Raw genomic sequence first — 15,558 nt, 5'->3', positions numbered from 1 at the left:
GATGGCTTTGAACTCAAGCTAGGACTTAAACTCAAGATGGCCTCGAACTCATGGGTTGATAAAGGTTCCTCATGTCATGGACCCTTCTCCACCGTGGACTTGGTCTTGTAGCCGATGATCTTATTACCTTTATGGGCCTGTCTCTTGGTCCTCATTTTGAACTTTGACCTTGTTCTTGCACTCTCGTGTCGTTTTTCAGTGGGATGTCATTTTTCTTCTAAGAAAAACATGACGTACCAGGTGTTATAAAACTTTCATCGTCATTCATATTCCCCGCCAATATAATAGTAAAATGAAGCCATGGATAAAATCATCCACGGGCGTCATTTTAGTTCTTACTATAAATTGTTGTTCTTCGTAAGCGTAAGCGTGAATTACAACCACTAAATGGTCGGATAATGTCAAGAATGACATTTTTTCCCTAACTGTGACTGAAATATAAGATATCCATACGATAACACATCTTCAGTCAGCTTCAATTTTAATGGTTGATCAAAAATATATATAAATGTTCTAGAATTAATATTTACTTTCCATTGGCCACACCATTCTCATTCCTCACAAATTCTCCAACAAATCTCTACCAACACCTGAATCAAACATTCCTTACACGAACAGCTTGCTTTTCAACTTAAACATCAACAAATTTTATTAACAAATAAAGAAAAACTACCTACTGTCTAGAACCACTTGTGTATATATAAGAGCATAGATATCCGAAAGTTTTTTGCTTCATTGCAAGGAACAGAGTTTCTCTCTTTTTTATTATTAACATGGGAAGCATTGGAAATGAGCAATTCATTCACTCCTCTAGGAAGGCCAGCCCTGGAAAGGCCACAATTTTGGCCCTTGGAAAAGCCTTCCCTCACCAGCTTGTAATGCAAGAATACCTTGTTGATGGCTACTTTAAGGACACCAATTGTGATGATCCCGAGCTCAAGCGCAAACTGGCCCGCCTTTGTAAGCTTATCGAAAAATCACCGTTCATTTTTTTTTTTTGGGGGGTGTTAAAATAACCATTTTTTAATTTGCTTCGCAGGCAAGACAACAACGGTCAAAACAAGGTACGTGGTGATGTCGGAGGATATTTTGAAAAAGTATCCGGAACTTACCTTGGAAGGCAAGTCAACAGTGAAGCAGAGGCTCGACATTTGCAACGGCGCGGTGACTCAGATGGCCATCGAAGCCTCGAGGGATTGCATCAAGACTTGGGGTCGGCCGGTCTCGGACATAACGCACATAGTGTACGTGTCGTCGAGCGAAGTGAGATTCCCCGGCGGAGACCTTTTCCTCGCAACGGGCCTTGGGCTTGGGCCCGAGACCCAACGCGTCTCGCTCTACTTCGTGGGCTGCTCCGGAGGCGTGGCCGGCCTTCGAGTTGCCAAGGACATCGCCGAGAATAACCCCGGGAGTCGGGTTTTGCTTGCCACGACCGAGACGACCATAATCGGCTACAAGCCTCCCAGCGCCGACAGGCCTTACGACCTAGTCGGCGTAGCCCTGTTCGGGGACGGAGCCGGAGCCATGGTCGTCGGGTCCGACCCTGATTACGAGACCGAGAAGCCTCTCTTCGAGCTTCACTCGGCGATGCAAGAGTTCTTGCCCGGGACCGACAAGACCATCGACGGGAGGTTCACCGAAGAAGGGATCAGCTTCAAGCTGGAGAGAGAGCTTCCGCAAGTGATCGAGGACAACGTCGAAGGGTTTTGCGAGAAGCTCATGGGAGTTAAAGGGTTCGGCAAGGAATGGTACAACAACATGTTTTGGGCGGTCCACCCGGGCGGGCCCGCGATATTGAACCGCATAGAGAAGCGGCTCGAGCTGGTCCCCGAGAAGCTGAGTGCGAGTAGAAGGGCTCTCATGGACTACGGCAACGCTAGCAGCAACACCATTGTGTATGTTCTCGAGTACATGCTTGAAGAGTTCTCAAAGATGAACAACGTTGAGCAAGAGCAGAAAGAATGGGGTTTGATTCTTGCTTTCGGACCAGGTGTCACTTTTGAGGGTATCTTGGCTAGGAATCTTTCCATTTAAGCAGTTCAATTCCCCTCAAAAAGCTTATATTTATTTACATGAACTTCCTCGAGTATCATTAATTCCATTTAAAATGAGGTGTACTTGTTTCATCTCTGGCTTAATTTTTAATACATGGTCTTATGCAGAATAACTGAAACTTAGTAGAAAGATATACATTGCTCATGTAGTGGGAGAACCACGTAGCTAATCCACCCAATGATATAAAGGCACCAAATTTACACTTCCACCTTACTTTTTAATAATATGGCTTTCTTTTTTCTTTATTTATGTATCAAGCCAATAACAATATAAGTGACTCGGGACACAATCCACCACCACCACCACCACCACCACCACCACTAATTGTGCTAATTAAATTAAGAGAACCAACTCCAATCTTAATATTAAAACATTCTTCAAATCCCCATCCTCAAAAACATCAGACTACATTTTTGGGTCAAAAGATAGAAGAGAAAAGAACTACAGAACTACAAGAGACCCGTACTGAGTATGCAAAAGGGGGTGCTAAAAAAGACAAAGAGAGAAGCAGCCAAATGCCCTTGGAAAATAATAAGTTAATTCTCTGAGTGGCATCGCGCTTTGCTTCCCATGCCACGAGGGCCTCGATTTTACACCACTCCGGAAGGGAGACGGAGGACAAGCTGACCGCCGAAAACGCTGAAAAGCAACACAAAAATACCAATTAGTTAGTAATGGAATGTTTGATAAAAATAAAAATAAAAACTAAACAAAAAAAAAATGAGACCTCTTAACGTAGTAGTAGCAAAAGTCGGCCAATATGAAAGTCTGGACGATTTCTGAGATGAGAACCATTGAAGGCCATAGTCCGTATCCCAGTGCTACCAGCAACTGTCCCCGAGTATCTACAACCTGTTTTGCAAAATTCAATTAGCCAATCTAATTCCAGCATTACTAAGAAAACGAGTCTAGTACAAGTAGCAACATACAATCTAAGTCGGTTGTGTCATTTCTTAAAAGACTAATCATAAATCAAGCTATCTAGATCAAGCATGCACTGTGTAAAAGCCCAACGTGAAACCAACACGGAAAAGAACACTTAATATAATAAGGGATTTCACACCTGAAGAACCCAATGGGCACAGCTGAGGAACCTGGCGATACCCAGTGCAAACACATAATGAGCCGTGAATGGTTCAACAATCTGAAAAGAAGAAGAAAAAACGGTCACCAGGCAGATCGAGAAAGTATTTCATCAAAATGGAAACATACGCAAAACTTCTTTTTTGTTCCCTTCCAAAATTAATCAATCAATCAAATCATGCCTTTGTGTTTTGCATAACGCGCAGCTGCGGTAGAACGGAAACAGCTTCAAGGTATACACAGAAAGCCCAGAATATCCTGTTGAAGAAGTTATGAGAAGTTGATGGGTGAATGAGCAAGGCTAGTACAGCACAAGGCCCGACCTGCATAAAAGAACACAAACCGTATTAGTTTACCCAACATGTGGTACCCAATCTATAGCGATTAAAAAAGTTTGAAAGATGGTATTGCATAAGAAAAAGAAAAACTAACCACGTAGTAAATTGCAAAGTTGTCTTTGTCTTCCATGTAACTGGACTTCAATTTGAAACGGATCATATAGATAACCCATAAGGTCGTTGCCAGTGTTGCGAGGTCGAGTAGAGTGTGGATATCGTATTCCATAACAAAACTACAGTACAGTCTAACAGCTAAGAATATAGCTGTTAACTCCTGGGTTTTCAGTGAAAGCCCTGCACATGTTTATAGTAATTCTTTAAAAATTAAAACTACCAACATAAAACCAATATATCTTCAGAATAGAAAGGCTTTAATTAAGAAAATCAGGAGAGTATGCGATCAATGAAAGCAAAGCCTCTATGCGTGAGTTTTGCCTCTAAATGGAATGTCAATGCAACGAGGGTATTCGATCCATCACATGACTCTGGAACAATTCAATCTAAGCGAAAACTTTTGCAAAGGGGATATTGCATCAAATATTGCTTAAGAGTGCATATTGATCATAATCATTAAAAGCGAGACATCTAAAGACAATCGTCATCTCAAGACACATGATTCATACCCAAAATGGGTAAAAGCAGAAAAATGAAAACTAAAAAAAAATATCAATAAAGTGGTATTCACTTCATGCTGACTGATGAAAACAAAATTAACAATAACTGATTCTAGGAAGAATTAAAATATACCAAATGGGCACTGGGGGTGTCTTTTGCTACAATGATATCTAAAAGAATGTCTAAATTCTGCTCTCGGGTCATTTAATGCTAGATGATGTGAAGATTACATTAGCAAAATTATGTACACGAGCCAGGACATAAATGGGGTGAATATCAAATGAAAAAAAAAAAAAAAAAACCCTGAGAACAAACGAAAACCAGAATAAAAAATAACCGCTGTTTCATCACAAGATTAGCCAAAAAGAATTTTACCAGATAAAAGCACAAAATTTTTATATTTTAAATCAATTCCAAACTAGAAACGACCTTAACGGCTTGCAAAGCTGAACATATGTTCAAAGCAACGATCTTCTCTCACTTAGACCAAATAGCCATGAATATCTTCCTAATGAGCTGTAGGGAACAGTCTATTACCCAAAAACAACTCTTATACTAATTAAATATACAAACAAGAACGAGAGATAATGTATTCATGTATAAACGAAAGATATATATTATAAAATTTGTGAGAAAAAAAAAAGACAAACGAACGCCACGGAATTCCAAATCAAGCCTAACAACGAATACATAAGATATGTATATACATCATCTAAAGATCAAATTACTTTGTCATGCCGTTAGATTCCGTAATTTTATTTCTCAATTTAACAAACAGCAAACCCTAGCTACGAAATTAGAGAGAGGGAGAGATGGTATAATCACCGGCACAAGTCCTCTCCTTCATGAGTTTGTAGATGAGAACGCAGATTCCGATGGAGTGTACGGCCTCAGCGGCGACGAAGAGGTTATCGTGGTCGTGGACGATGAATCGGAGCAAAACAAGAGCGGTCATGCCAGAGATCACGGCGAGAAAGGCCTTGACTTTCGGAGGCTGTCGTCGAACCCATGTCGCGACGGCCTGGATCGACCTCTTCTGAGCTCTCATGGCGTCGAAATTGTTGCTTCGTGGTGTTTGATTTTTCCCGTAAAGTGTGATCGGGGATTTGAGGGAGTGAGTGAATAAAAAGAATGTCAAACAATGAGAGAGGGTATCAATTTGCCAGGCAAAATATATATTTAGAAAGGGAGAGAGCGAGAGCCGGTAATAATGTCAATCAAATTTGGATTTACTTTTATTTTATTTTTAGGAATCTCATTTTTTCGATCCGCTAGTTCGCCGAATTAATTAAAATACCCAAAAAAAAACATATTTTTAAAGGGGGGGTTTTTTTTTTAACATTATATGGAGATTTCCTGAAATTGTCTTTCTATTTGTTTTATTTCTAAAAACAAATGGAAATCTCTACATACTGAATGCATTTTTTTTTCTGGTCCACAAATCCACGTTTCTTATGCCCTACTGGTAGATGCACAGTTTTAAGAAAATAAAAAATATATATTTTAATTTAAATGTTTTGGTTAATTTTCGTATATATTAAAAAAAAAAAATAAAAAAAAATAAAAAAAACTCTCTATCACTTAGGGGCGTTCATGAGAACCGACAAACTAAACAACCCGATCAACCAAACCAAACCGCACTCTTTTCTAACCCGTCTCATTACAACCCGAAAAATTTTGGGTTGAAACCAACCCAACCCGCAAGTGTTTCGGGTTGGTTTGGTTTTTGATCGTCATGAGATTGGGTTGAACCAAACCAACCCGATCCCGTTAAAATAAAATAAAAATTTCTAAAAAAATGAAAAATGTTATCAAGGTAAAATAAATAAAAATACATCATATGCTTTATGGTTTTAAAATAAAAATATAAATGCATTTTTAAATTAATTAATTATTTTGTAGGTGTATCTTTATGCTCACGATAGTTGACAAATAGATAATATAAGTAGACTCAATATGATCATAAAGACTTACTTATATTAGTTTCAACAACTCATTTTTTTTTTATTTTACAGATTTTTCACGAGGTCTAAATTTTTATGGAGTGTGAAATTTGAGATGAGACATAATTTATTTATTCTTAGTATTTGCATGGTTTTTTTTTTATGAATTTGAATCAACGATTCTATTTTGTACCTTTGTTGTGATAAATTAACCCGAACAACCCGACTTAAATCACCCCAAATAAATCAAATCAAACCAATCCGATTAATATCGGTTCGGGTTGGTTTGGTTTCAATACCATAAACGGTTTGGGTTGGGTTATAAAAATGACAAACCGAAGATTTCGGGTCGGGTTCATGAAATGTACAAACCCGAATAACCCAACCCCGATGTACATGCCTATCACTTAAAGCTTTAGCATACTTATTATTTTAGACAATTTTCTTTTGGTAACATAATTATTATTTCATAAGAATTATATATCTTATCCAATAACTATTATAAATTCCATAATATTTAACTTAATTTAAATTTTCGAGTGTTCGTGATTCATACAGAGGGCAATTTAGATAGAAATCAAACAGCTCTAGGAATGGAAATGTAATCATAAAATCAATATAAATAACACACACAAATATATCGAAAAGAAAAAAAAATCGAAGGTTAAAGTTAGTAGTGTAAGTTTTATTCACTATTATAATTGGTCATGTAAATTCTTTGATCCCGTCCTACATTTTGCGGGAAATGAGATTCTTTTGAAAGTTAGAGAATCTCATTTCCGGCAAAATGTAGGACAGGATCAAAGAATTTCATTTTTCGAGTTACACATGACCAATTATACTAGTAAAAACGATAACGAAAAATTTCGAAACCATTTTTTATGGTATCGAAAATTTTCGATACCATATTTCGCAGTTCCGAGATTTTCATATTTTTTTATTTTACTTTAATCATGAATGCAATTAAAAAAGAAAAAGAAAAATTCTCGTATCGCAATTAAAAAAATGGGTTATTAGGTAAATAGCCACATTTACAGTTTGACATTGTTAAATAGCCAACGTTTCGTAAATCTTAGGTAAATAGTCACTTCCATATATTTACATACGTAAATCTTAGATAAATAATCACTTCCATTTACTAGGCTACGTCATTTTTATGACTATTTATCTAAGATTTGCGAAACGTTGACTACATAGCAAATCCAAACGTATTAATTGGCTATTTACCTAATTTTTTGTTAAAAAAATGATATTAAACGGGGATTCCGATTCTATCCTATTTTGCGGATGGTTTCAAGATAAAAGTCTCGGTATTACGTATCATAATATAGTTTTTTTTATTTCACATATGATACCAATAATACGAAAAATGGAATCACGAACGCCAGTTTTATTCGGTACCAAAGCAAAAATATGTTTCTATGAATAAAATTTGTGTGTGTGTGTGTATATTGTGTTTCTATGAACCTTATCTGTTGATGGCAAATGATTATGGTCTTGTATATTTAGATTATTTTTTTAAGAGCGGGGCTCATTATTTTTCTCAAATTATAAATATGAGAGAGAGAGAGAGAGAGATAGAGATGTTTATTGAAAAAAACCGTCAAAAATGAGTGTTCCCATTGAGTGGACGACACGTGTCTTTATTATTCTTTACATCCAATAGCAGCTCTCCAAAGGCGTCATAGTGATGGTCTTTCAACCCCACCCTAGTATCTTATATAATTCCTTACAAAATTATCCACATCAGAAAAATGTGTTCATCAATAAGGTAGGTAGGAAGTATTTTATTACTTTACGTGGTTTGTCTCGATTTATGTTCTCACTCTATCCTCATGTTTATTTTCTTTATATATATGTTTCAACTTTCAAAGTAAAGATAACAAAAATGCAAATTCAATTAAACAAATATTTTTCATTTATTTTTTAATCTAAATTAATCGATTATAATTAATCGTTCAATTAATTTTAACTAGTTAATTTTCAATTAATTTAGGTTAGCCTAAATTATAAGACTTGTTAAATAAAAAATAATGCAATTAAATTCATTAATTTAACTTTAATTATAATTAATAATATCTATTAACAAAATTTAATTTAAATAACTGAAATTTATTAAAATTTATATACGAATTTATAATGATTTAAAAAAACAATTATATCAATTTACTAATTCCTTTAATTATAATGAAATTAAAGGTAGAGGTGAAATCGGTTCGGTTCGGTTCGGTTTTGGACCAATTTGAAAACCGAAACCGAATTTTCGGTTTTGAAAATTTTGGACCAATGAACGAACCGAATTGGTCAAAAACCGAAAATCAGTTAACCGAAAATTCGGTTAACCGGTTTTGTAAAACCGATAACCGATTTTATAACCGTTTTAAAACTTGTTAACCAGTTTCGAAACCGGTTAACCGAAAAAATCGGTTAACCGATTTCAAAACTGGTTAACCAGTTTTAAAGATGTTATAATTATCTAAATCGGTTATCCGGTTCAAATCGGTTAACCGATTAAAATCGGTTATCCGGTTTAAAACTGGTTATCCGGTTTCAAAACTAGATAAAAAAAAATCGGTTAAATAACCGATAACCGAATTTTTGGATTTTCAAAACCGATAACCGAACCGATTCTTAAATTCGGTTTCGGTTAACCGAACCGAATTTTTGGTTTGATGACGTGGCACCGAATTTCGGTTCCGGATCGGTTCGGTTATCGGTTTAACCAATTTTCGGTCAATTTTTGTACACCCCTAATTAAAGGTATTAATTTTTTTAATAAATTTAAATATTTAATAAATTATATTAAAATAATTCGGTTAATTTCGGTTAACTTAATTAAAAAAATTCGATTAAATGATTAAATTTTAACCTAAATTTTCGATTAAAAGTTAACCTAACTTAATTGAATTTTCATCTCGACTTTCAAGTGCTTTAGTTTTGAGAAGCATATATGTGTATTATAGTTGCAGACGTGGAATCAAATACTTTGTTTTTTTTTTCTATGCTAAAAATATTGTTGTATACTATGTACATATAGTGATTGATATCTTATTGTATGGTATTGGATTCTGAGATCCGATGATCGAGAGAGAGAGAGAAAAAAAAGAATTTCAGGATTTGAATCGAATGAAAAAGACTGATTGATTTGATTGAGGAATTGAAAATTCCTTTTTATACAGAGTACAATAAAAACAATTACAGAAACGATGACAAGTCGTTTTTAACTAAAACAATACGACAAAAACCAAATAACTCCTCAAATACACCCCTCCCCCCCCCCCCCCCCCCCAAGCTGAACAAAAGATATTCTTCAAGTTTAGCTTGGACATGAAATGGTGCAAAGCTGGCGAAGCTAGTGGCTTGGTAAAAATGTCAGCAACTTGGTGCTGAGTCCTGATTGGCAAAAGCTTGACAAAGCGTTTCTGTAGATGATCACGTACAAAATGCAGATCAATCTCGATGTGTTTTGTACGCTCATGAAATATCGGATTCGAGGCAATATGTAGAGCTGCCTGATTATCACAATAAATCACGGCCAGATTCTTTGACTGGACTTGGAAATCTCTCAACAACTGCTGCATCCAGAGGACCTCACTCAAAGCTGCTGCTAATGACCTACACTCCACTTCAGCAGAACTCCGAGACACCGTGGTCTGTTTCTTGGACTTCCATGCCACCAACGGATCACCTACATAGACACAATATACAGTCACAGACTTCCTTGAATCTACACATGTCCCCCAATCTGCATAAGAGAAAGCCTTCATATGAGTTGAGGAATGAGAAGGATAGAAAAGGCCAAGTCCTAGATTAGACTTTAAGTAACGTAGCAGATGGTTGACGGCTTGTAAATGGCAAGTCCTTGGTGCCTGCACAAAACGGCTAAGACAATGCACAACAAAAGTTATGTCAGGACGAGTGATAGTAAGATATAAATTTTTTCAAATAAGCCTTCTATACACTGTAGGATCTGAGATAAGATCACCATCTTCCCGAGGTCAAGGTTATTCTCGGATTCATGGGAGTCTTAACAGGCTTGGATTCTAAGAAACCTGCAGTCTCAAGAATCTGTAAAGTATATTGTCGTGGATTGACAACAATACCTTCATGTGATCGTGCAATTTCCAAGCCAAGGAAAAATTTAAGATCTCCCAAGTCTTTCAACCTGAAGGCCTTACTTAAGAAACAATTTACACTATCAATAACAGTCTTAGTTGGACCAGCAACTATGATATCATCGACATATAACAAAATAACAACAAACTGATCTCCAGAACCACGAGTGTACATAGAGTAGTCACTTTTAGATTGAGTGAACCTGCTTGTGTAACAGACTCAGTAAACTTCAAGTTCCATTGCCTTGATGCCTGCTTAATGTTGGTGAATCAAGCGCGTATCAGACACGAACAATTGTTCTGATACCACTCATTGGAGATGATTCTACCATATAACCATATTAATGCGGAAAAATAATTAATTACGCTGATCATAAGCTAATTAAATTATGGTTATAATTAACAAGATCTAGTTATGTTTAATTAATTTAATTCACAAGAGCATATTTATCAAGCAACCAGTTTGAGCGAAAAAACGAATACTTACATTGATTTTCGGTTCAGCTACAGAACGCTCCTAAACCAATCGCGTACTCCTTGCGTCGTCTTGATGAAGGACTCGAGGATGACACCTTAGTCTTCCGAAACGTAATCTCCGAGACGAATAAGAAAGATGAGTGGGCACAGTCTTTTTCTCACTAGATCACGAAACTAGGTGTTTCGAGATCTCGCTCTTATTTTACTAAGAATGGAAACGAATTTCCGAGGGGAACAGAGGAAGAAGTGCACGGCCAAGGGAGGCTAGAATGCACGAATTTTTTCACAAATTAATTGCTTATTTTTGCCTTCTCATGAACCCCTATTTATTAGGGATGGCATTTTTACCCGAAACCCGTTAGCCCGTCCGTTACCCGATCTTAACGGGTCGGGTAATACCCGTTCAAAATGAGTTAACGGGCTAACGGGTATTACCCGTTAGTATTTTAGCGGGTACGGGTCGGGTAGCGAAAATGTTAAACCCGCCCCGTTAACCCGCTAACCCGCCCGTTAATTATTTTTATGGAAAAAAACTAGATATTTTTTTTAAGAAAACATTAGATTACATCATAGGTTGTTGTTTTGATTCTTATTAAAAATTATTTTTTTTATTTTTTTTAAACGGGTTAACGGGTTAGCGGGTGCTCAATTTTGGCACCCGTCACCCGGCGGGTATACCCGTTACCCGCCCCGTTGGGAAAACCGGGTTAACGGGTACGGATTAACGAGTATTTTAATAAGCGGGTACGGGTACCGGTATTGGTGTACCCGCTAAAACCCGTACCCGTTGCCATTCCTACTATTTATAGTAGTAAAAGGAGATATTCATGGAACCTTCCAGAATATATTATTTCATTTTATTGTGTTCACACTAGAGGATTTAATCTAGGCCCTTGGATCTCAACAAGTGAATCCTACTTTTTCTCTCATCCATCAGATCAATACCTATGGGATATTATTCTCTATTTAAATAGAGAATATTTTATTTAGTGAGATAATAAAGGAGAATATATTATTTCCCTTTAAATATATTCTCATATATTCTCCTAAATACTTTACTTTAAATAAGGAGAGAATAAAAGACAATATCTTATATTATTCTCTCTCCTTTATTTAAACAACTAAAAAGAAAATATTGGTGAATACCAATATTATAAAAGTCGGATTTTAGGCACATGGCCAAGGCAAATTTGCGCAACTCCCATGCCAAAATTCCCAAATCCGATTTTCATATTTTGTGCAAGGCCCAATTGCTTAAAACCCAATTAATTATTTATTTACTTGGTCCAACAACAAACAAATAATTAATAATTGATTATTTACTTGATCCAACAATAAATAAACAATTCTACCATAAATATTTATTTAATTCTGCGAATACCCATTTTCCAGAATTAATGCTGTCAATCACAATTACAGCAAGTGAGAGGATATACATTATTATACGAAAGTTCTTATCCGCCTTTATCAGAACCGAATCGGGGACTATGGACCTAGTAATAGAAGCTTAACAAATCCGATGAAAAAGACGAAATAATCTTTTCTCTTTTTCCATCGATTCGTCTAATCTTGGTCAAATACTCCACTTTGTAAGCCAAGACTGAACTCTCCTTTAATACTAGAATTATATTTACTCATCGTGACGAGTGTCCACTGATATAGTTAGTTCGTGATCAAGATCCTCCAGGTTCAACCCGTGTCAAGAGAAGTCAATTTTTCCGTTATACTTCTCTTGATACATATCAGCCATAAGCATTGTTGCTTCCCCAGCGAAAGATTCTTTCGAACGTTACTTACTTCGAAAGTGCTAGCAATCTATCGGTTCTGGAATCAACCCTTAGATGAGTGAACATTAACCTTCTTTCAGGAAGGCTGGATTCCGTATCTGTAAATCACTTCCCACTCGAATCATGCTCTGAGAGACTCCCAAGACATAAGCTGTGATTAGCATGGATAGCCTTTTAGCGAATGAGTCAAAGAGCTCAGTAACATGACCCAGTGTCCATGATCACTTCAGGATTCAAATCAAGTCTCACTGTGACCATCATAGCGGCAGGTTAGTGTGTCGTAACGGTCCTTAAACGACACATCTACAACCAAGACTTGTCCAAGTCGTACACTTACCACAAGTGTAGAATACTCCCATATAGTGATCAGCCTTCACCTATGTGTTCCACATATATGACTTTAGATATAGCTTTCCAGGCGTATATCAGTCATCGACCTTGTTTTAGCTCACCGCCCGAACTCAGGTGTCCAGCACGTGACTCAGTTTAATACGGAGGCTATGGAAGATAGTTGTTATTGATTCTAATTGTTTAGAAATCAACCCACTAATCATATAATGTTAATAAAGTAATCTTATTATCGAATTTAGTAATCATTTATTCATTATCTTCAAGTGGGCAATATTCCCAACACTTAAGACCATAAATATATTTATGGAGCTTGCAAACCATCTTAGCAGTTGGATCCTTAGCCTGAACAACATATCCCAAAGGCAAATCCATAAAAACTTCTTCATAAAGATCACCATTAAGAAAAGCATTACTAATGTCCAATTGTGAAAGAAACCAGTTGTGAGAAGATGCTAGACTAAGTAAAACTTTAACTGTAACTAATTTAGCAACAGGAGAAAAAGTGTCAAGAAAGTCAACTCCCTCCTTTTGATTGTAACCCTTGGCCACCAACCGTGCTTTCCGTCTAGCTAAAGTCCCATCAGAATTTAACTTATTGGTATACACCCATCTGCATCCAATAGCTGTTTTATGTTGTGGAAGAGGCATGATAGTCCATGTATTGTTGCTGTGGATAGCTGCAATTTCCTCTAACATGGCTGCTCTCCATTCACTATATTTGACAGCTATGTGATAATATTAAGGTGCTGACTGAACTGAAACAGAGAGGACAAAATTTCTGAAAGCAGGAGACAAATTCTCATAACTAAGAACATGATCAAGGGTATGTTTTGAAGAATGAGTATCACCTGATTGAATGAGGTTACAATGATACTCCTTCAAATAATGAGGTGGGACATGACTCCTAGAAGACCTTCTCGGAGCTGGCAAGGAAGAGGTAGTATTAATTCCAACAAGGTCAGGAATGACTATCTCATCTGCAGTGGGTGAGTTGGTCTCAATCTCATGACCACACGGCACATCACTTGTTGGTATAGGATCATGATGATCAGTGAGTGCATGATGTGCAGGGATAGTATTTGGAATAGGAATTGGGATTGGAGTGTTCTCAAAAGGGTCTAGCACAAGATCCTTGCAATGTGGATCATGAAAGGGAAAGTATTGTTCATGAAAAACCACATCACGAGATAGAAAAACCTCCTTATTGTCCAAATCCAAAAGCCTGTAACCCTTAACACCATGTGGATAACCAATAAACACACACTTCCTTGTCACGAGAGTCAAATTTGGTTCTATGTGCTCCTAGAGTTGAAGCAAAACATAAACAACCAAACACTCTCATATGAGCATAATCAACATCCTTCTTGTAAAGAAGCTCAAAAGGACATTTGTTAGAAGGAACAGGGACAGGCAAACGATTTATGATATAAGTTGCTGTTAAAATACACTCACTCCAATATTGAATAGGAAGTTTGGATTGAAAGAGGAGGGCTCGAGCAGCATTCAACAAATGTTGGTGTTTCCTTTCCACAACAGAGTTCTGTTGTGGAGTCTCTACACAAGAGAACTGATGTATGATGCCATGCTTTGCAAAATATTCTGCAAATACTAACTCATGAGCATTGTCAGATCGAAAATTCTTAATATTAACAGCAAAATGATTGGAAATGTAAGCACAAAAGCGAGGGATAATGGAGTGAACATCTGACTTGTGCTTCATTAGAAAAATCCAACAAAAATGAGTATGGTCATCGAGAAGAGTTAAAAAGAAACGATGTCCTAATCTGGAAGGCACTTTATAGGGGCCCCAGATGTCACAATGTATCAAGTCAAAACGAAAATTAGACAGATTATTTGTAGAAACAAAAGGTAAACGGTGTTGTTTTGCCATAGGACATATACAACAAGGTACATTATCTTAAACATGTGTAGTAAAAGCTAACAGATGTTTGAGAACATCTAATCTTTTATGAGAAAGGTGACCAAGTCGTTGATGCCATATATGTGCTGAGACATTCTTTATGTGTATTGCTGAGTTAATGAGATGATTCTTGAACAAAACATAGAGATCATTGGTCGATCTACCCGATCCAATCATCTTCATATGTTTCACGTCATGTATATAGAAAGAATCATTCAAAAAAGAAACACATAAATCAGAATTCTTGGTCAAAGCATGCACATATATAAGGTTGAATTTAAAACATGGCACATAAAGGACATCATGAAGAACAAGATCACTACTTATTCTAACAGTTCCTATATGGCTAACAGCAATAATAGTGTGATTTGGCAAAGTTACTGTCGAATTTTGTAGAACTCTCAAATATGAAAATAAACTTCTTTGTGTACATATATGTTTTGAGGCACCAGAGTCTAAGATCCAAGAGTTATGCACTAAATTCGATGAATCAGTAAAATTAATCAAACCATAAGAACCTCCTTGGAATGAAGTCATGTTGACTTCATTGGAATGGCCAGGGTTGTTCTGAGTTGATTATGAAAGCTGGTTGGACAGATGGTTGATCAATTGGTGGATCTGATCCACTGAGAGGCTTGAGGAAGCTACATTTGCTGTCTGATTATCACCACTACATCTAGTGCTTGTTCCTTCGACTGAATTGACTTGAGACTTGGTCTTGAACTTGTATCCATGTGGATAACCATGTATCTTGTAGCATTTGTCGATGGTGTGCCCTAGCATCTTACAGTGTGTGCAAAGAGGCCTCTCCTTGCTTTTTAGACTTCTTCTGATCATCACGAACCATCATTGCTAAGGAATTGGATTGATCTC

General features: G+C 36.7%; 2 protein-coding genes across 2 annotated transcripts; one reads left to right on the top strand and one right to left on the bottom strand.

Moving 5' to 3' along the window:
• Nucleotides 1-773: 773 nt before the first annotated feature.
• On the top strand, nucleotides 774-2,047 carry LOC149389710 (type III polyketide synthase B-like). The gene is made up of 2 exons (XM_089623052.1): nucleotides 774-960; nucleotides 1,040-2,047. Exons 1-2 carry the CDS (start codon nucleotides 774-776, stop codon nucleotides 2,032-2,034), a joined length of 1,182 nt encoding a protein of 393 aa, XP_089479178.1. The 3' UTR covers nucleotides 2,035-2,047.
• A 346-nt stretch (nucleotides 2,048-2,393) lies between these two features.
• LOC149389709 (uncharacterized) lies at nucleotides 2,394-5,286 on the bottom strand. Its single transcript, XM_089623053.1, has 6 exons — nucleotides 4,917-5,286; nucleotides 3,571-3,770; nucleotides 3,321-3,461; nucleotides 3,119-3,199; nucleotides 2,783-2,907; nucleotides 2,394-2,694 (listed from the first exon to the last, which is right to left on the bottom strand). The coding sequence occupies exons 1-6, from the start codon at nucleotides 5,137-5,139 to the stop codon at nucleotides 2,646-2,648; spliced, it is 819 nt and encodes a 272-aa protein (XP_089479179.1). The 5' UTR covers nucleotides 5,140-5,286; the 3' UTR covers nucleotides 2,394-2,645.
• Between the last annotated feature and the right edge of the window lie 10,272 nt (nucleotides 5,287-15,558).

The sequence above is a fragment of the Urtica dioica genome, chromosome 8 (genome assembly GCF_054948205.1).
Source record: "Urtica dioica subsp. dioica isolate 48M chromosome 8, U.dioica_male_clone48M_v1_H2, whole genome shotgun sequence".
Lineage (NCBI taxonomy): Eukaryota > Viridiplantae > Streptophyta > Magnoliopsida > Rosales > Urticaceae > Urtica > Urtica dioica.
The sequence above is the reverse complement of the archived record's forward strand: the minus strand, read 5'-3'. Positions and strand labels throughout refer to the sequence as shown.

Bases quoted from the DNA above. Each gene is read 5' to 3' on its own strand.
- LOC149389710 (XM_089623052.1), top strand. From the start codon at position 774: ATGGGAAGCATTGGAAATGAGCAATTCATTCACTCCTCTAGGAAGGCC. The intron at 961-1,039 runs GTAAGCTTATCG...TTTGCTTCGCAG, and splicing joins GCGCAAACTGGCCCGCCTTT to GCAAGACAACAACGGTCAAA.
- LOC149389709 (XM_089623053.1), bottom strand. From the start codon at position 5,139: ATGAGAGCTCAGAAGAGGTCGATCCAGGCCGTCGCGACATGGGTTCGA. The intron at 3,771-4,916 runs GTGATTATACCA...AAACATGTGCAG, and splicing joins GAAGGAGAGGACTTGTGCCG to GGCTTTCACTGAAAACCCAG. The intron at 2,908-3,118 runs GTGTGAAATCCC...TTTGCAAAACAG, and splicing joins GTGCCCATTGGGTTCTTCAG to GTTGTAGATACTCGGGGACA.